The sequence below is a fragment of the Chelonoidis abingdonii genome, chromosome 2, assembly GCF_003597395.2.
Source record: "Chelonoidis abingdonii isolate Lonesome George chromosome 2, CheloAbing_2.0, whole genome shotgun sequence".
Taxonomy (NCBI): domain Eukaryota; kingdom Metazoa; phylum Chordata; order Testudines; family Testudinidae; genus Chelonoidis; species Chelonoidis abingdonii.
In genome coordinates, this window is record NC_133770.1 from 301,410,933 (window position 1) to 301,425,500 (window position 14,568).

Consider the following 14,568-nt stretch of genomic DNA (forward strand, 5'->3'; position numbering starts at 1 on the left):
GTGCCACAGGATTCTTTGCTGCTTTTACAGATCCAGACTAACACGGCTACCCCTCTGATACTTGAACCTTTTCAGCTGCATTCAACGTAAGCACCACCAGCCAGGGGGAGGTTTTTTTAAGTAGTGATTTTCTTAGTGCATAAGGAAATTAGCACAAAAAATAAATAAGCAAGAGTCCAACCAACCAAGTAATGGAAAATACTGTCCCACCACCCAAAGCCATGTGTCGCTTTTTGGCCATTCCATAGAAGGTTCCAGCAGCGGGTTACACAAGCTATTTCGCACATAGATGTAATGCTGCGTTTTAGGGACTGCACTGACCTCTTTGTTTAGAAACCCAAAGTGTTTCCCATACCACACTAGGGAAAGTTAGTCCAGATCCACTTCTCCGTAAGCTGCCAGCCCAGCCCAGCCCAGCCCAGCCCAGCCCACAGGAGCTGTGTATCCAGTTAACAAGGGAGCAGCTTTCCACACAGTTTTTGGCTGTCAAAGGCCCCACAGGGAGGAAGCTGGTACATCTGACTTTGGGACTGGTGAGATTTGACCAGTGCCTCAGAGGCACTGCATGAACTGGGAGAGGGTTTTTGCTTCCTATGGTGCCCATAGGGAACAGACTGCTGGTCAATCAGGAAGACAGGAGCACCTAGGCATGGCACTCTTCCTGGCTGGGAGGCCACCCTGCAGCGTAACCCTGGAGGACCAGTAAGGGTCCCTGGCTGCATCACAAGAGGTATGGGGAAGGCTGGGGTTCGAGGTGACTAGCTGGGAAGCCAAGCAGCTGCACTGGGGCCAGACTCGTGGTACCACTAACAGCATTCAGCTATGAGAGATCCTGGAACGTTCAATTTAGGGTTTTTCTGCATCAGTCTACAAATAACTCAGTCCCCGACACTGGCTACCTCAAGGGAATGGGTTCCACGGTGGCACCAGGCAAGGACCTGCTGGAGGCTGCCCAGTGAACTAGGCAAAGGAGACCCTGCTCTGTAGCTGTCCTGGAAACTGCAGACTCGGTGACCAGGCCGTAAGCCATGGCGCCACGACCCCTCGGATGAACAAGCACGAATGCAGCCCCAGCCCACATGGACAAGGCGTTGCTGTTGAGGTGCTCGCTGGCCCGACAGAAAGCAGATGGCAGGTAAGTACACAGAAGGGTCTCAGCTGAAGAATCCCGTAATCCTTTAACAGGGATCGTCAAAAAACAAAGCCAGTGAGGCACAGCAATAGCTTCGAAAGGCAGCTGGTTAAAATCCGTCATTCACTGCGTTTGTTTTTTCCACAGTGTCCTAGAGCCACATCCTGCCTTCCCACCAGAAGCCCATCTTTTCCAGGACCTTTTCCTGCCAAGCTATCATACTCAGCTTGACCAGCTCTTTGGCACTTAAAAATCAGCAAGATTTAGAATTCAAAACGTGTACAGGAAATTATGGATATTGCAACCAGCTCCTGGGAGCAGCCTGGAATTTCACATCTCTGCATTTTTTCTGTACCTGGGACAAAAGCGATTTCCCGCACATCAATCAGCAATGACTTCAGACGTAGAGCCAAAGTTCACCTGTTTGCATCCAGTGCAGTAAGAGCAGAACCCAATCCCAGGGTCTGGGAGGTTGTGCTGTCATCGTCAATGGGCCAGGCAAGTCTGGATGTGGTTAGTAAGAGACCTTCCCCCACCCCCCAAATATAGCCTTTGATCAACAACCTATACTTCACAGAGCTTCCCACCCTGCAGCAACACTGCTGCTCTGGAGTCACACCCGCAAAATTCAGCAGAGACCGGAGAGACAGGAGAGCACTTGGCCCTGCCCGTCGGGTTTCTTTCTGGTTGCAGCCAAGCCTCTGGAGCCCCAGATGAAGCCACCTTCTTGCTTAGGCAGAACGGAAGCGCTCAGCACAGTCTGCAGGGAACTTTAGTCACATGCTTGCTACTGATCTAATTAATCCCGTGTCAGAATCCTTTCCAATCCCGCCGTTCGCCTGCAGTCTCCACTGTGCCCCATACCTCTCTGCTTGGGCTCATTGAGAATGTTTGGCTCAGCGCTTGTAAGTTCTGTTAGACACCGGAATCGCCCCCAAGGGAAGCTATATATGCCTCACTGTCCACTCCTAAGCTACCTGAACCAGAGAGAACCCCAGAGAGCCCCCCCTCTGCAACCTGTAATGCAATAGTGACTCATCTGGCCTCTTCCATCTCCAGCTGTGAAGAGTTCTAGGATACTGCAGGGACTCCCAATCCCTTTTGCAGCCAGCATGTTCCAGGGAAGAATAATCAGTTCCCACTCAACAGAACTGGTCTTCTTGCAACTTGTCACAAAAGTTCCAAGAGCAATCCTGGAGCGGTCTGGCCTTTGCTCTGCCTGACAAGAGATCAGAGGGGCCAGTGCCCGTACTGCTAAAAGGAGATGCTCGGGTGGAAGCATTTTAATGCTTGATCCAATCTGTGGCCAGTGGCACTCACAGACAGGACAGCAGCAGTCCCGCTCTATTTGGATTCTTGCCCCAACTGCTCAGAGAGTCAGTTTTTTGGAGGCAGATCTGTAGTTTCTGGCTCCTGCATCTCCCTCCCTGGGAGGCAACCAATTGCTCCAAGTTCCTTTAAGTGTTCCTCATGTTCTGGTGGTCTGGGGTCTGGCTGAAACCTCTCACTGTGCATCTTTTCCAGAAGTCATTAAGGAGGAGGAAGAGCCAGTTGAGAGAACAGAGAGTTCTGGGTGCACAAGGCCAAAGCCACAAAGAGAGCAAGTGACTTAAGGAATGGTGAGAATTTCTGTCAGGGTTCACAAATAGGGTGGCTGTCGAGGCTCCCACGAGCAGATCCCAGAGAAAAGAGCCCTCCCCGAGCTGGGCTGGAGAGTGGAGGACGCAGCCAGGAGGAGGAAACAGCAGCCGTGTGGAGCAAGCTCAACTTTAGCTTGAGCCACTTGAGCAGATTTTTTTTTTAAATTTTGTTTTAACATGTGGTCTAAATAAAATCCTAATCAGAGAGCAGCTTTGCTAGCCAGCGTAACAACCTGTTTCCATTCATTACAACTTGGGGCTGGAAAAGCTACCAGAGGAATTAGTGGCAGCTTTCCAAGCTGAACACAGGGCCTATCAGGCTTTGTCAGATAGAGTTTGCATCACTTTAAAGTCTGTCATAGGCAGCCACTAATTCAGACTCTGCCCCCCTCCCCCAGCAGATGGAGCACAGCTTTTCCTTGCAAGCGTCTCAGCACAAAACTGATGAATGGAGCTGGAATCACCTAAAGTGGCTACAAGTCCCAGTTCTGAGTCCATGCAGCCTCCCTCGTGCACAGGCCACAGAGTCACGGTAAAGTCTGCAACCCCCCTCCCCCCGGGCCAAAGGGACTCAGGCTTCCCCTAGACTGATGGAAGCAGGGCAGGAAGCTCCGAACATTAAGTGCAGCACTTGCCTCCCATGCACATGGCGTCTATGCAAAGGAGGGTTTTTCCCAGTCAGATTCCGCAGGTCTTACTGTAGCCATCCTGGGCCTGTGACCCCCTCCAGTGACTGCAATGGATCATGGATCACAGCAACCCCCCTTAAAGCGGAGGCGTGGAATTTGGCAAGCAGGGGCACGTTTACAGCCTGGTTCTCCTGGCTCACTGGCGTTTCCCCAAGCAGTTTTGGAAGGCGAGTGCCCCATAGCAGTGATCTCCCCAGGAGCGTTCAGGGCGCAGCAGCAGGACACTGCATTTGCTTTGCTGCCACGGGGTGCATCTGTCAAAGCCTCAAGGTTGTTTTAACGACTGAATTCAGACAGTCTGTGGGCACGGCTGACTAATGGGGGGCTGAGATCTGGGCAGGGGACTGGAATTCACCCAAGCAGCGCTGGCAGAGACCTAATCCTGCAGCCTCCAGCACACTAGTCAAACCAGCGCCATCTATTGGTACCAATACAGAACTGCTTATTGCCTTTCCCCATGCAGCACTTCCTTCATTGCTTCAGATGCAAAGAGCAGGAGTTGTGTTTCCTTCACGCCTGTAGGTGAGGGGGTGCTGGGCACAGCAACCCTGGTTCAGTGCCGTCTAATGTGGGCATTGTCCAGTGTCTGCCTGGGGAACAGCCAGTCGCATCGGCCCCAAGTTTTATCCCCCAGTGCTGAAGAGGAGAGTTTACAGAATTCCCCCTGCTTGGAGGAGAGGGGGTTTGCAAGCAGGTTGTGCTCATGCAGGTCTTTCACACAGCAACAAGGGAGAGGAAACTCTCAACAGAGAAGGGAGGTTTAAGGACCCAGACCTGGAGCAGGGCCTTGGGAACAGGGGCAGAATCCAAAGTTACTTGAACTCCTTTTGAACATTGCCGGCCCTTTGTGCTGACTGTGCCCCTGGAAAAACAGCTTGTGTCCCTCGAACCCCAGACACAAGCCAGCAGCACTTCCTGGCTGGAGCTGGCCAGTAGCCAACGGGAACACCAGGACTGATGGTGTAAGTTCGCTGCAAAGCCTCATCCCTGAGCTTCCAGAGCAGCATCCAGCCACCCATGATCACGGACAGCAGGACTAGGGGCGTGTGCGCGCGCGCACACACACACGCACACGACAGTGGGTATACCAGCAGGAACCTACTACGGGAGTTTGAGGCCACTGCATCAGTCAGCAAGTTTGACTGGCTAGCACTGCTGTGCTCAACCACATCCCACTGCCCATGGAATTTGCTGTTTGCCCCTCCAGTTCGGGGCGGAGGGAGATGGACTAGCCCCCCAGTGCATGCTGGGCTTCCTGCTGGCAGTCACAATCCATGCAGGAAGCTGGTGGATGAGGAAGAATGCCAGGCCAGGACTGGCAGTGCCAAGCAAGCTGTATTGGTGCCAGAGGCAGCAGAGCAGGGATGACCAGAACCATACAGCATTTTCCAGGCAACACGATCAGTCCACAAAATGGCTCAAGTTTGATACGCTCAGGAGTGGCCTTAGTGTCTTGTGCCCTGAACTCCCAGAAACCTGCCTGCCAGCCAGCAAGAGCCATCTCACACACTGCAGCCTGACAGCTCACCCTACCAGAGGATGCCCTCCCTCGGACGTGTTCACTCCCAGCCGGCAAGTACTGGGCTGCCCTGTGGGAGGAATCAATGCTTTGGATCTACATGTGTTATTGACCAAGACCTGAGGACTGATCGTGTTAGAGGAGGAACTCTGCCCACTGAAATCCAAGTTAAGGGCTTGCCTACACATGCAAGTGCTGGAATAGCAGTTCACTTTAAATTCATGTCCTGTCTTATTCCAAAATAGCTGCCGTATGCAGATGAGCCCTGAGGAACACTAAAGCATTAGGCTTTCCCCCCGTTTCCCAAACGCTGCCAGAATATTTCGTTTACAAAGACTGCAAACAGAAGACACTTGCAAGCAACCTACCCATCAGTAGCCACATGGGAGGCATGTCCAATATTACAGCTGCAGCATTGCAGGGAACCAGTCAAAGCTGTAGCCCCATTTGGGCTTTACCGACAGTGAAACCAAGCGTTACTGTACAGTATGGAAGCAGAGACAAGGTGTGGAACCCGAGCGAGAACTGGGGAGCTCTGGTGGAGGAGCTGAGTCCAGCTTGAGGGGAACCAGCCGTACAATTAACTCACTCATCTCAGAGGGGACACAAACCATGACCAGACTGAACTGGAGCATGAAGGGCCCGACTCTCAGTCACACACGAACGATCCTGTAGGTGCACAGGGGATGACCAAGAGCCAAGGACGGAGTAGATATATCACAAGCAGGAGCAACTCAACATCCTCTCACCACTCATTTAGGCCCAAGGCTGCCTGAAGCCGTGGCTCAATGCTACTAGCAAGAACAGGTCTGGACAGGCCAGGCGGAATGTGGGGGATGAAGATCCTGTAACTCCTGCTGTCAAAGCATCCTGAGCCGGTGGTGTGAGGAGAAAGCACAGTCACTCACAAACCACACGAGCGATCCTTGCCCTTTACTCAGTGGCGAGGGATAAAGCTCCTTAAATAAGTCTCTTCTGTTTGCAATGGTGGTATAATTTTTCCACCCATGAGCAACAAAAGCCCAAAGAAAGATTCAGCCTGCAGCTGCCCTGTCCATGGGTGAAGGGTGTGCAGACCAGACCTGAGCATGCACCAGCTGGTAGCTGCTTGAAGGCCGGTACCTCTAATGGCTCCAAAGACTTTTGTCCAGAGCAGTACACAAGTGTGTGCTCCAGCAGAACTGATAGTGGGGAGGGGTTACCTGCAGGAAGCCTATTCTGTGCAGTTAATGTCTAACTTATTCTGCAAATACAACTCAGCCCTTTCAGTTCAGAACTGCAGCATTGCAGACTAAGCAGGGATCGAAGTATTACCGCTGGATGTAAATCTTGGCTAGAGAGAAGTTGTTTTAAGAATAAGTGGATCATGTGGTTGAGGGCAAGGGAAGAAAGAGCTTCTGAGGATGTCCAGTAAGACAAGAGGCAACGCTTGCGTGTACCTGGCCATAGCTGCCATCAATGGAAGAGGCACTGACTGCTGACGGGCTGACAGGTCACCCAATGACCAACCAGGATTTGGAAACGGGCCTAGAAAGGTGAGTTTGCAAGACAGCCATGACAATGCAATACTCTTCAGGTAGGAACATGCCACAGCGGTTCAGGGTATGTGCTGAGAGACAGCCACTGCCTCACTTCAGGGAGCAGCAGCTTTATAGCCTTTCCGTGGCGCTCACCAGTCGTACCCAAGCCACCCCCTACTCCCACTCAATGAGGCAGAGCAGTCAGGAGAGCAGCACAAGACACCAGGTCAGTGTCCTCCCACAAGGCCATCTTTCCTCGTGAGGGCAACAGAAGCCTGTTGGCCTGAGGCACTGCAGAAGAGTAGCCTGGTGACCTGAGGAGAGTAGAAAGGCTGAAGACACAGAGCTTGGAATAGCTTCCATGCACCAGAGCGACGACTACTGCCAAAAGCAGGCGTTACTCGGTAACGCAGGAAGGGATGGTCATCGGTAGGCTAAGCCCAGACAGAGTCAGGAGCTCCGTCTGCCAGCACTGTCACAAAGCGCCCCGGACCAGTGTCTGGGTGCTGGAGGCGATGGGCGGTACCTAGAAGGGACAGGCCAGAGCTCTGCCACAGCGTAAGTCAAGTGACTTGGCCGGTTTCCCAACCTGACCCCGTCCCTGCAGGCTGGCAGCCAGTCTCGCTAGAGGGACTGCACTGCCCTCTCCGCAGCAGCACGTTCGGAGCACATCCTGAGGCGAAATGGGGAATGCGAGTCCCCGTTCCAGTGCCTCAGCCAGTGATTAAAATGTGCCAATGGCTGGGTCTGAAGGAGACAGAGCAGTTGGTCTCCCTTTCCAAGAGGAGCGTGTGTGCACGGGTAGTTGGGCAGAGGGGGTGGATGCACGGAGGACATGGGGAAGAGCTGCAGGGCTAGGCTAGCTCAGGGGAGGCCATGCCCTGGAAGCAGCAGTACAGAGCACAGCCACCTCAGCGTGTGGGGAACAATTTCACAGCACAAATGTGGCTGGAGATTTAGCCTGTTCTGTGGAAACCTGAGCTCTGTGCACAGCCTGGGACTCAGGACTTCAGCCTGAATCAGCTCCGGGCTGCGTGTGATTCACCAGCCACCCGATTACACACAGGCAGCACGTGTGATGTTTGTGAACAACAAAAATCAGTTCCACATGGCAGGTAAAACAGCTGCATCGAAGCGCCCATCACCAAGTCACCCTCTGCTTGTTACCTGCAGGGCTCCAGGTTTCTGGGCGCTTGGCTCCAGCTGGCACTCTTCCTCTCCTTGGACTGCAGGTTCTTTGGTAGCTGGACACCCACAGTGCAGCTGACTCGCAACAGGAGAGCCACAAACAAGTGCGGGTAGAGCCCCAGCACCGCTGCCCCAGACTCCGGAGCAGACATGATCTCATGCAGAGCACATGTGGCCTGAGAAGAGAGAAAGAGGATTAGGAAGGGCTGGAGCGGAAGAGAGAAGCCGTTTACTCCCCACTCAGACCTGTTAACAATACCGGGTAGGTTATCGACTAAGACAAGGAGCGCTACAAATCCCCTCCTCCACTCAGAGGGTAACAAGACCCCAGCAACCAGCCCATTGTTCAGCAGCCCAGGCCTGGCTTTGCTGTAGCCAGAGCTGGCAACAAAGCAAAAAGCCACAATTCGAACAAAACCATTTGATTTGAAACTTGCATGTTTCTAAATCAGGAAACAGGGTCTGAGATCGGCACCTGGCGGGGAGAGATCCCCTAGCTGGAGTTTTCAGGCGGGAAGAGCGCGTGCATGTCACGCACACAGCCTGCATAGCCCTGCTTCGGCTGATTTAAAGAGCTGTAATTACATGGCCCAGAATACACAGGGCTGTGGAAGAGAGGGGCGGGGGTGGGGGCAGGGGAGGGAAGGAGTGTTTGCTTGCAGCATGACGGACTCTGTACCATCTGCACTTGGTTCAAAGGAGGAGGAGATTTTCACAGCTGCTTTACTCCTTAAAAAGCTGCCAAGCGGGGATTAGGTTTTTGACGGGCTAAAACGCGAAGTGGTCTCCCTAGAGGATGAACACCTGAGAGGTTTTTTATGAGCCTGTGGATTAGTTCTAATAGGCATTACACAGTGATGCATTATTTCCAGAGTCCAGGCCTGGCCCAAACACCTGAGCCAAGGAAATGAACAAAGCAGGCCAGGGTTGGGAGGAGGGGGGTGTCTGGAATGCCATCTTCCCTGGGGGCTGGGAGCCCGGCCCTTTGTGCTAGGGGGAGGGATGGCAAGGCCGGGAAGCAGCAGGATACTTACAGCAAAAGGGAGGGGAGTGGCGATGCGCTCAGAGGTGCTCCCCAACAGGAAGGATTTGTTCTCTTTGTACGGCACATCCCGATTCATCTTGTCCAGGAGCAGCTCCAAGATCTGCGATGTGAGGGCTGGCTCCATGGCCAGCGCCTTCCACATGGCACAGGTGTGACTAGGTTTGCACAAACAGGAGGGTTATTTTTGCGCACGAGCTGCCCAGTTACGGGCTCCCAGCGCTGAGCAGCAGCAAGCCAGCGAGTGCCCTGGCGCGATGCTGCTCAGCTCCCCACTCGAGGGCAGATGTGGGTCTCCTCTCCTGGCCTGCAGCGCAGAAATACAGCTAAGATGCTAACCACAATCTGGCTCTGTAGCTATGCTCTCCAGAACACCACCGGAGGATCCCCCTAGCAGGGCTGGGCAGAGAGGGGCCTGTGAAGATCCCCACGGAGGGAGGGAATTGCTCAGTGTGACACTGGGGGTAGGACAGAGCCCAGAGAGATGTCCACAATCGACATCAGGTGAATGAAGCCCCTGGGCAGCCCAGAGACTCCCGCTACACAGCCCCTCAAAAGGGAAAGGCTGGTGGCCCCTGGCTGCACTTGGGATGAAGCGCTCCCTCCCCTGCATGGCACCTTAAGGTTGGCAAGGTGCATTATAGGGTTTCCCCCTTCCTCAGGTCATGATCAGCTAGAGGGACCATTGCTTTCCCCATCATCTTAATCCTTGCGCTTCTAGCACCCCAGCAGGATTGCAGTGGGGGACACGTACAGGGAGGGGAGACGGGGGCAATAGAGGTGCAAGGGAAACCCCAGGCCAGGGCTGGATGACCTACACCATAACACAGACTCGTTCATTCAGGCTGCCCCGCTAAGCAATTCTAGGCCCTTTCTAAAGGCAACTCTCTCAACAAGTGGATGCGCTGATCCCCGAGCACAGGAAGGACATTCCAGCAGGGTCCCATTACCAGGGCAGGAGCCAGAAGATTAGCTGCAGCTTAACTGAAAGCTGCTCCAAAGCCCACTTCCTCTGAGGGAGAGCAGAGCATCCAGCATGCCAGCCAATGCAATGGTGTGAGCCGGGTACCTGTCAAAGGGCAGGGAGCTACCCAGCAGGCTGGACACAACCGCCGTCCTATGCTGGGAGGCCAGGATGTAAACTGTCTGCTGAGCTGCCTTCCTTAAGTGCTCCTCATCCACCTCCTGCAGCTTGCTGTGAATCAGAGCCATGATCACAGGCACCTGGAGGACGAGAGGCAGAAGAGGGTATAAAAATATTAAGAGTAACAAGAAGGGTTTCTTCAGGTCTGTTAGCAACAAGAAGGTGGTCAAGGAAAGTGTGGGCCCCTTACTGAATGAGGGAGGCAACCTAGTGACAGAGGATGTGGAAAAAGCTAATGTACTCAACGATTTTTTGCCTCTGTCTTCACAAACAAGGTCAGCTCCCAGACTGCTGCACTGGGCAGCACAGTATGGGGAGAAGGTGACCAGCCGTCTGTGGAGAAAGAAGTGGTTCGAGACTATTTAGAAAAGCTGGACGAGCACAAGTCCATGGGGCCGGATGCGCTGCATCCGAGGGTGCTAAAGGAGTCGGATGTGATTGCAGAGCCATTGGCCATTATCTTTGAAAACTCATGGTGATCGGGGGAGGTCCCGGATGACTGGAAAAAGGCTAATGTAGTGCCCATCTTTAAAAAAGGGAAGGAAAGGAGGATCTGGATCCGGGGAACTACAGGCCAGTCAGCCTCACCTCAGTCCCTGGAAAAATCATGGAGCAGGTCCTCAAGGAATCAATTCTGAAGCACTTAGAGGAGAGGAAAGTGATCAGGAACAGTCAGCATGGATTCACCAAGGGCAAGTCATGCCTGACTAACCTAATTGCCTTCTATGAGGAGATAACTGGGTCTGTGGATGAGGGGAAAGCAGTGGATGTGTTATTCCTTGACTTTAGCAAAGCTTTTGATATGGTCTCTCCCACAGTATTCTTGCCAGCAAGTTAAAGAAGTATGGGCTGGATGAATGGACTATAAGGTGGATAGAAAGCTGGCTAGATTGTCGTCGGGCTCAACGGGTAGTGATCAATGCTCCATGTCTAGTTGGCAGCCGGTATCAAGCGGAGTGCCCCAAGGGTCGGTCCTGGGGCCGGTTTTGTTCAATATCTTCATTAATGATCTGGAGGATGGCGTGGACTGCACCCTCAGCAAGTTTGCAGATGACACTAAACTGGGAGGAGTGGTAGATACGCTGGAGGGTAGGGATAGGATACAGAGGACCTAGACAAATTAGAGGATTGGGCCAAAGAAATCTGATGAGGTTCAACAAGGACAAGTGCAGAGTCCTGCACTTAGGATGGAAGAATCCCATGCACTGCTACAGACTAGGGACCGAATGGCTAGGCAGCAGTTCTGCAGAAAAGGACCTAGGGGTTACAGTGGATGAGAAGCTGGATATGAGTCAACAGTGTGCCCTTGTTGCCAAGAAGGCTAAATGGCATTTTGGGCTGTATAAGTAGGGGCATTGCCAGCAGATCGAGGGACGTGATCATTCCCCTCTATTCGACATTGGTGAGGCCTCATCTGGAGTACTGTGTCCAGTTTTGGGCCCCACACTACAAGAAGGATGTGGAAAAAAAATTGGATTTCAGCTACCTGAAGGGGGTTCCAAAGAGGATGGATCTAGACTGTTCTCAGTGGTACCCGATGACAGAACAAGGAGCAATGGCCTCAAGTTGCAGTGGGGGAGGTTTAGGTTGGATATTAGGAAACACTATTTCCCTAGGAGGGTGGTGAAGCACTGGAATGAGTTCCCTAGGGAAGTGGTGGAATCTCCTTCCTTAGAGGTTTTTAAGGTCAGGCTTGACAAAGCCCTGGCTGGGATGATTTAGTTGGGAATTGGTCCCCCTTTGAGCAGGGGGTTGGGCTAGATACCTCCTGAGGTCCCTTCCAACCCTGATATTCTAGGATGCTAAGACAGACAGCATGTGGAGAGGACCTGGGACGGGCTCCCAGCACACTTGCCCTGGGTCTGAGCAGTGAATCAGGCAGGGCCTGGCAGGACAGTCTCTGCCCTCCAGGCAGGCTGTCAGCGATGGAGGCTGTAGCTTAGCCAGCTAACACGTGCTGCCATGGTGGGGGCTGCAGTGATCTGGGGCAGGACTCTTCGCTTTCTGGGTTCCCGAGGAAGGGGAGAGGCAGCAGAGACCAACGTTAGCCAGCAGTCCTTGCAGTGCTCTATGCACGAACCCCCCCGGCCTGGTTTCCCTTCGCCGTGTCCAGCAGCAATTCTCTGGCCAGAAGGATCAGGGGGCTGCATCTGAAGCCCAGGAACATGACTTCCCAGCCATCCCAAGCACCCCCAGGCCTCGAGCAGCTCCCAGAGAGACAGGATGAAAGCTCAGCCCTGAACCACACCTTCGGCATAGAGCCCAGTGCCCACAGACAGCCTGCCAGCGACGTACATTAACCACATCGACCAGTCCAACGCCAAGCTCCTGGAAAGATGCCCACAGGCTGAATGGTGGGAGCAAACCACACGATGCAGTCAAACAGGATGGTCAGGCACGAGCGGGCCTGGCAGCACACTGCAGACAGGAAGTGCAGAGCAGCAGGGTGCTCTCTCCCCAGCTGTGCTCTGGTTTTGGCCCTGGGCTCAGAGGCTTAGCACCAGTTTGGATTTCAGAAGCTGGGCTGGACAGATCTGACCAGGAGATGAACCACGCAAACGGGAGCAGCCCCAAGCAGGACAGAGGCTAACAGGTAGAGAACAGGACTTTTGCAGCCACTCTAAGGCAGAGGAACGCCCAAGAAGTGGAGAGAGAGAGAGAGAACTGCTTTTTCCAAGAAGGGGGAAAAAGGGGAAGAAAAGGCTTGGACCAAAAGGCAGAAAAATCATATGAAAAAAGCTTCACATCTAGAATCTCTCACAACCCTGAGCTTCCAGCCCTCCTGCCTGGAAGGGCGCCCAAGGATCTCACAGGGAGCCCCAGCCCTGGTAAAGCACCGCAGGCCAGAATGGCCGATAAACCCCCTGGAGCAGGCCCGGCGGGTGGCAGCTTCCCTACACCCACCAGCAGGCAACACCAGTTCCAGGCCTGCAGCTCCTGTTCCAGAGTCACTTGGCCAGAAGGCTGGGGAGCATCAGCGTGAGGTCAGCCGAAGGAGGGGTGGGCGCAGAGACTAGGACGCTAAGCGACGCCCTGTGACTGAAGAGCAGCAGTGATGGTGCTCTGCGGCCTTGTCCTGCTGCCACCATATTTACAGCTTTCAGGGCAGGACCATGGCATGTCACCCAGGAACTCAGAACCCACCCCAAACAGGTGCCCCATTGTCCCATTAGCCACTGCACGAACATGCCGAGTTCCTGCCCTGCCAAGCATATTCCAGAACCTGACTTCACCCTGCGTCCGGCAGTAGCACCCAGAAACCAAGCCCTTCCCTAGAGGGGGACTGCTCGAACTGGGGGGGGGACCAATGCCCTGATCAGATCCGGCAGCAGGGGAGAGCCCAGCGCAGCAGAATCCCTCAAGAGCCAGCTTGCTAAAGAAGGTTCCCTTCACCCTGGAGTCCAAAGCACAGGCCAGGGGGAGACCCTAGGCTTTACCTTCTCCAGTAACACCCCTCCACGCTCCTTCAGGATGGCGTTGATCATGACAGCAGCGGCTCGAGAGCAGTTCTGATCGGGATCTGCCAGCCCTTCAAACATCATGAGCAGAAGGCTCATCAGCTGGTCAGGGGGGAGGCGCTTCCCAATCACCTAGCAAAAGAGAAGGGAGGTTAGATTTAACATGCTGGGGATTCTAGCACCTTTAACCCAATGCACTTAAACAAAGGTCACTGAAATGCAGCCACATCTGGGGCGAGACCCAGCAACACCCACAGCAGTGCTGCATAATTCACAGCCAGCAGAAAGAACCTTGTACAGTAGCCTGGCTACTGTACAAGAAGGCAGAACGTAAGGAGTTGGAATTTGGCCAGAATACAGTCGTTCACATGCCACAGAAAGGGTCTCAGAATAGAGGGTGACTGGGAAGGCTCAGGACCCTGGTTTGATATCTTCTCAGCTGAAAGACGGCAGCCCCAACCTCACACTGCGGGCCTGGTTCCCTACTGACCGAGGGAAGGGACCCCACAGGAACACCTGGGGGTGCCATGGATTACAGCTGTCCAGCTGAGAGAACAGGCTCACAGCTCCAGGCCTCTACCACAGGGATCTCAGAGTGCTTTAAAAATCAAGACTGGCCCAACCACGGTGTGACCTGGGGGGCGAGTGCCACCCTCTCTTCGCTCTATGGTGTGAGACTGAGGAACTGCTCCTCCTTTTCTCAGCCAAGGAACTGACATTCTAGCTTAGCCGAGCTCAGAGACAGCCAGCCAGAGGTACAATCTCAGAGCAGCGCCGTGCTGACCCTCAGGAGCTGCTTGCTCCTGGCAAGGAGAAGGGACTGCATTGGGCAGCATGGACATTACCTCTAGCCTGGAGTTAGCTGCTCGGTGACTAAGCCAAGGACTTCCATGTCCAGAGCTTTCATTCCATTAGAACTGGTCACTTTACAAAGTGAAACTGAGGCAAGACTGGGTATTTAGAACTGTCCATGCCACACTCAAATGCGGCACTAAGAACCTGACATATGCCATGGGGCTGGTGAGGGGGTATGGAAGCCATGCTACTGGGAGAGACGTGGCCTCAGCTGCTGTCATAAGTAGATAGGTAAGGGTTAATTTTCTTTTACCTGTAAAGGGTGAACAAAGGGGGAACCAAACACCTGACCAGAGGACCAATCAGAGACCTGGATTTTTTTTAAAGTCTGGGAGGGAACTGGAAACTCGGGGTCTTTTTGTTTTCCTCGGCTGTGAGTAA

The 14,568-nt window shown here is 53.6% G+C and overlaps 1 protein-coding gene across 1 annotated transcript in view; it reads right to left on the reverse strand.

Annotated features, from left to right (window-relative positions):
* MROH1 (maestro heat like repeat family member 1) overlaps nucleotides 1–14,568 on the reverse strand; it is a 116,614-nt gene that overhangs the window by 30,489 nt on the left and 71,557 nt on the right. Inside the window, exons 29-32 of the mRNA XM_075062045.1 lie at nucleotides 13,312–13,464; nucleotides 9,800–9,954; nucleotides 8,723–8,888; nucleotides 7,668–7,864 (exon numbers count right to left, since the gene is read on the reverse strand). Coding sequence (XP_074918146.1) covers nucleotides 7,668–7,864; nucleotides 8,723–8,888; nucleotides 9,800–9,954; nucleotides 13,312–13,464 — 671 coding nt within the window. The remainder of the gene's footprint in view (nucleotides 1–7,667; nucleotides 7,865–8,722; nucleotides 8,889–9,799; nucleotides 9,955–13,311; nucleotides 13,465–14,568) is intronic.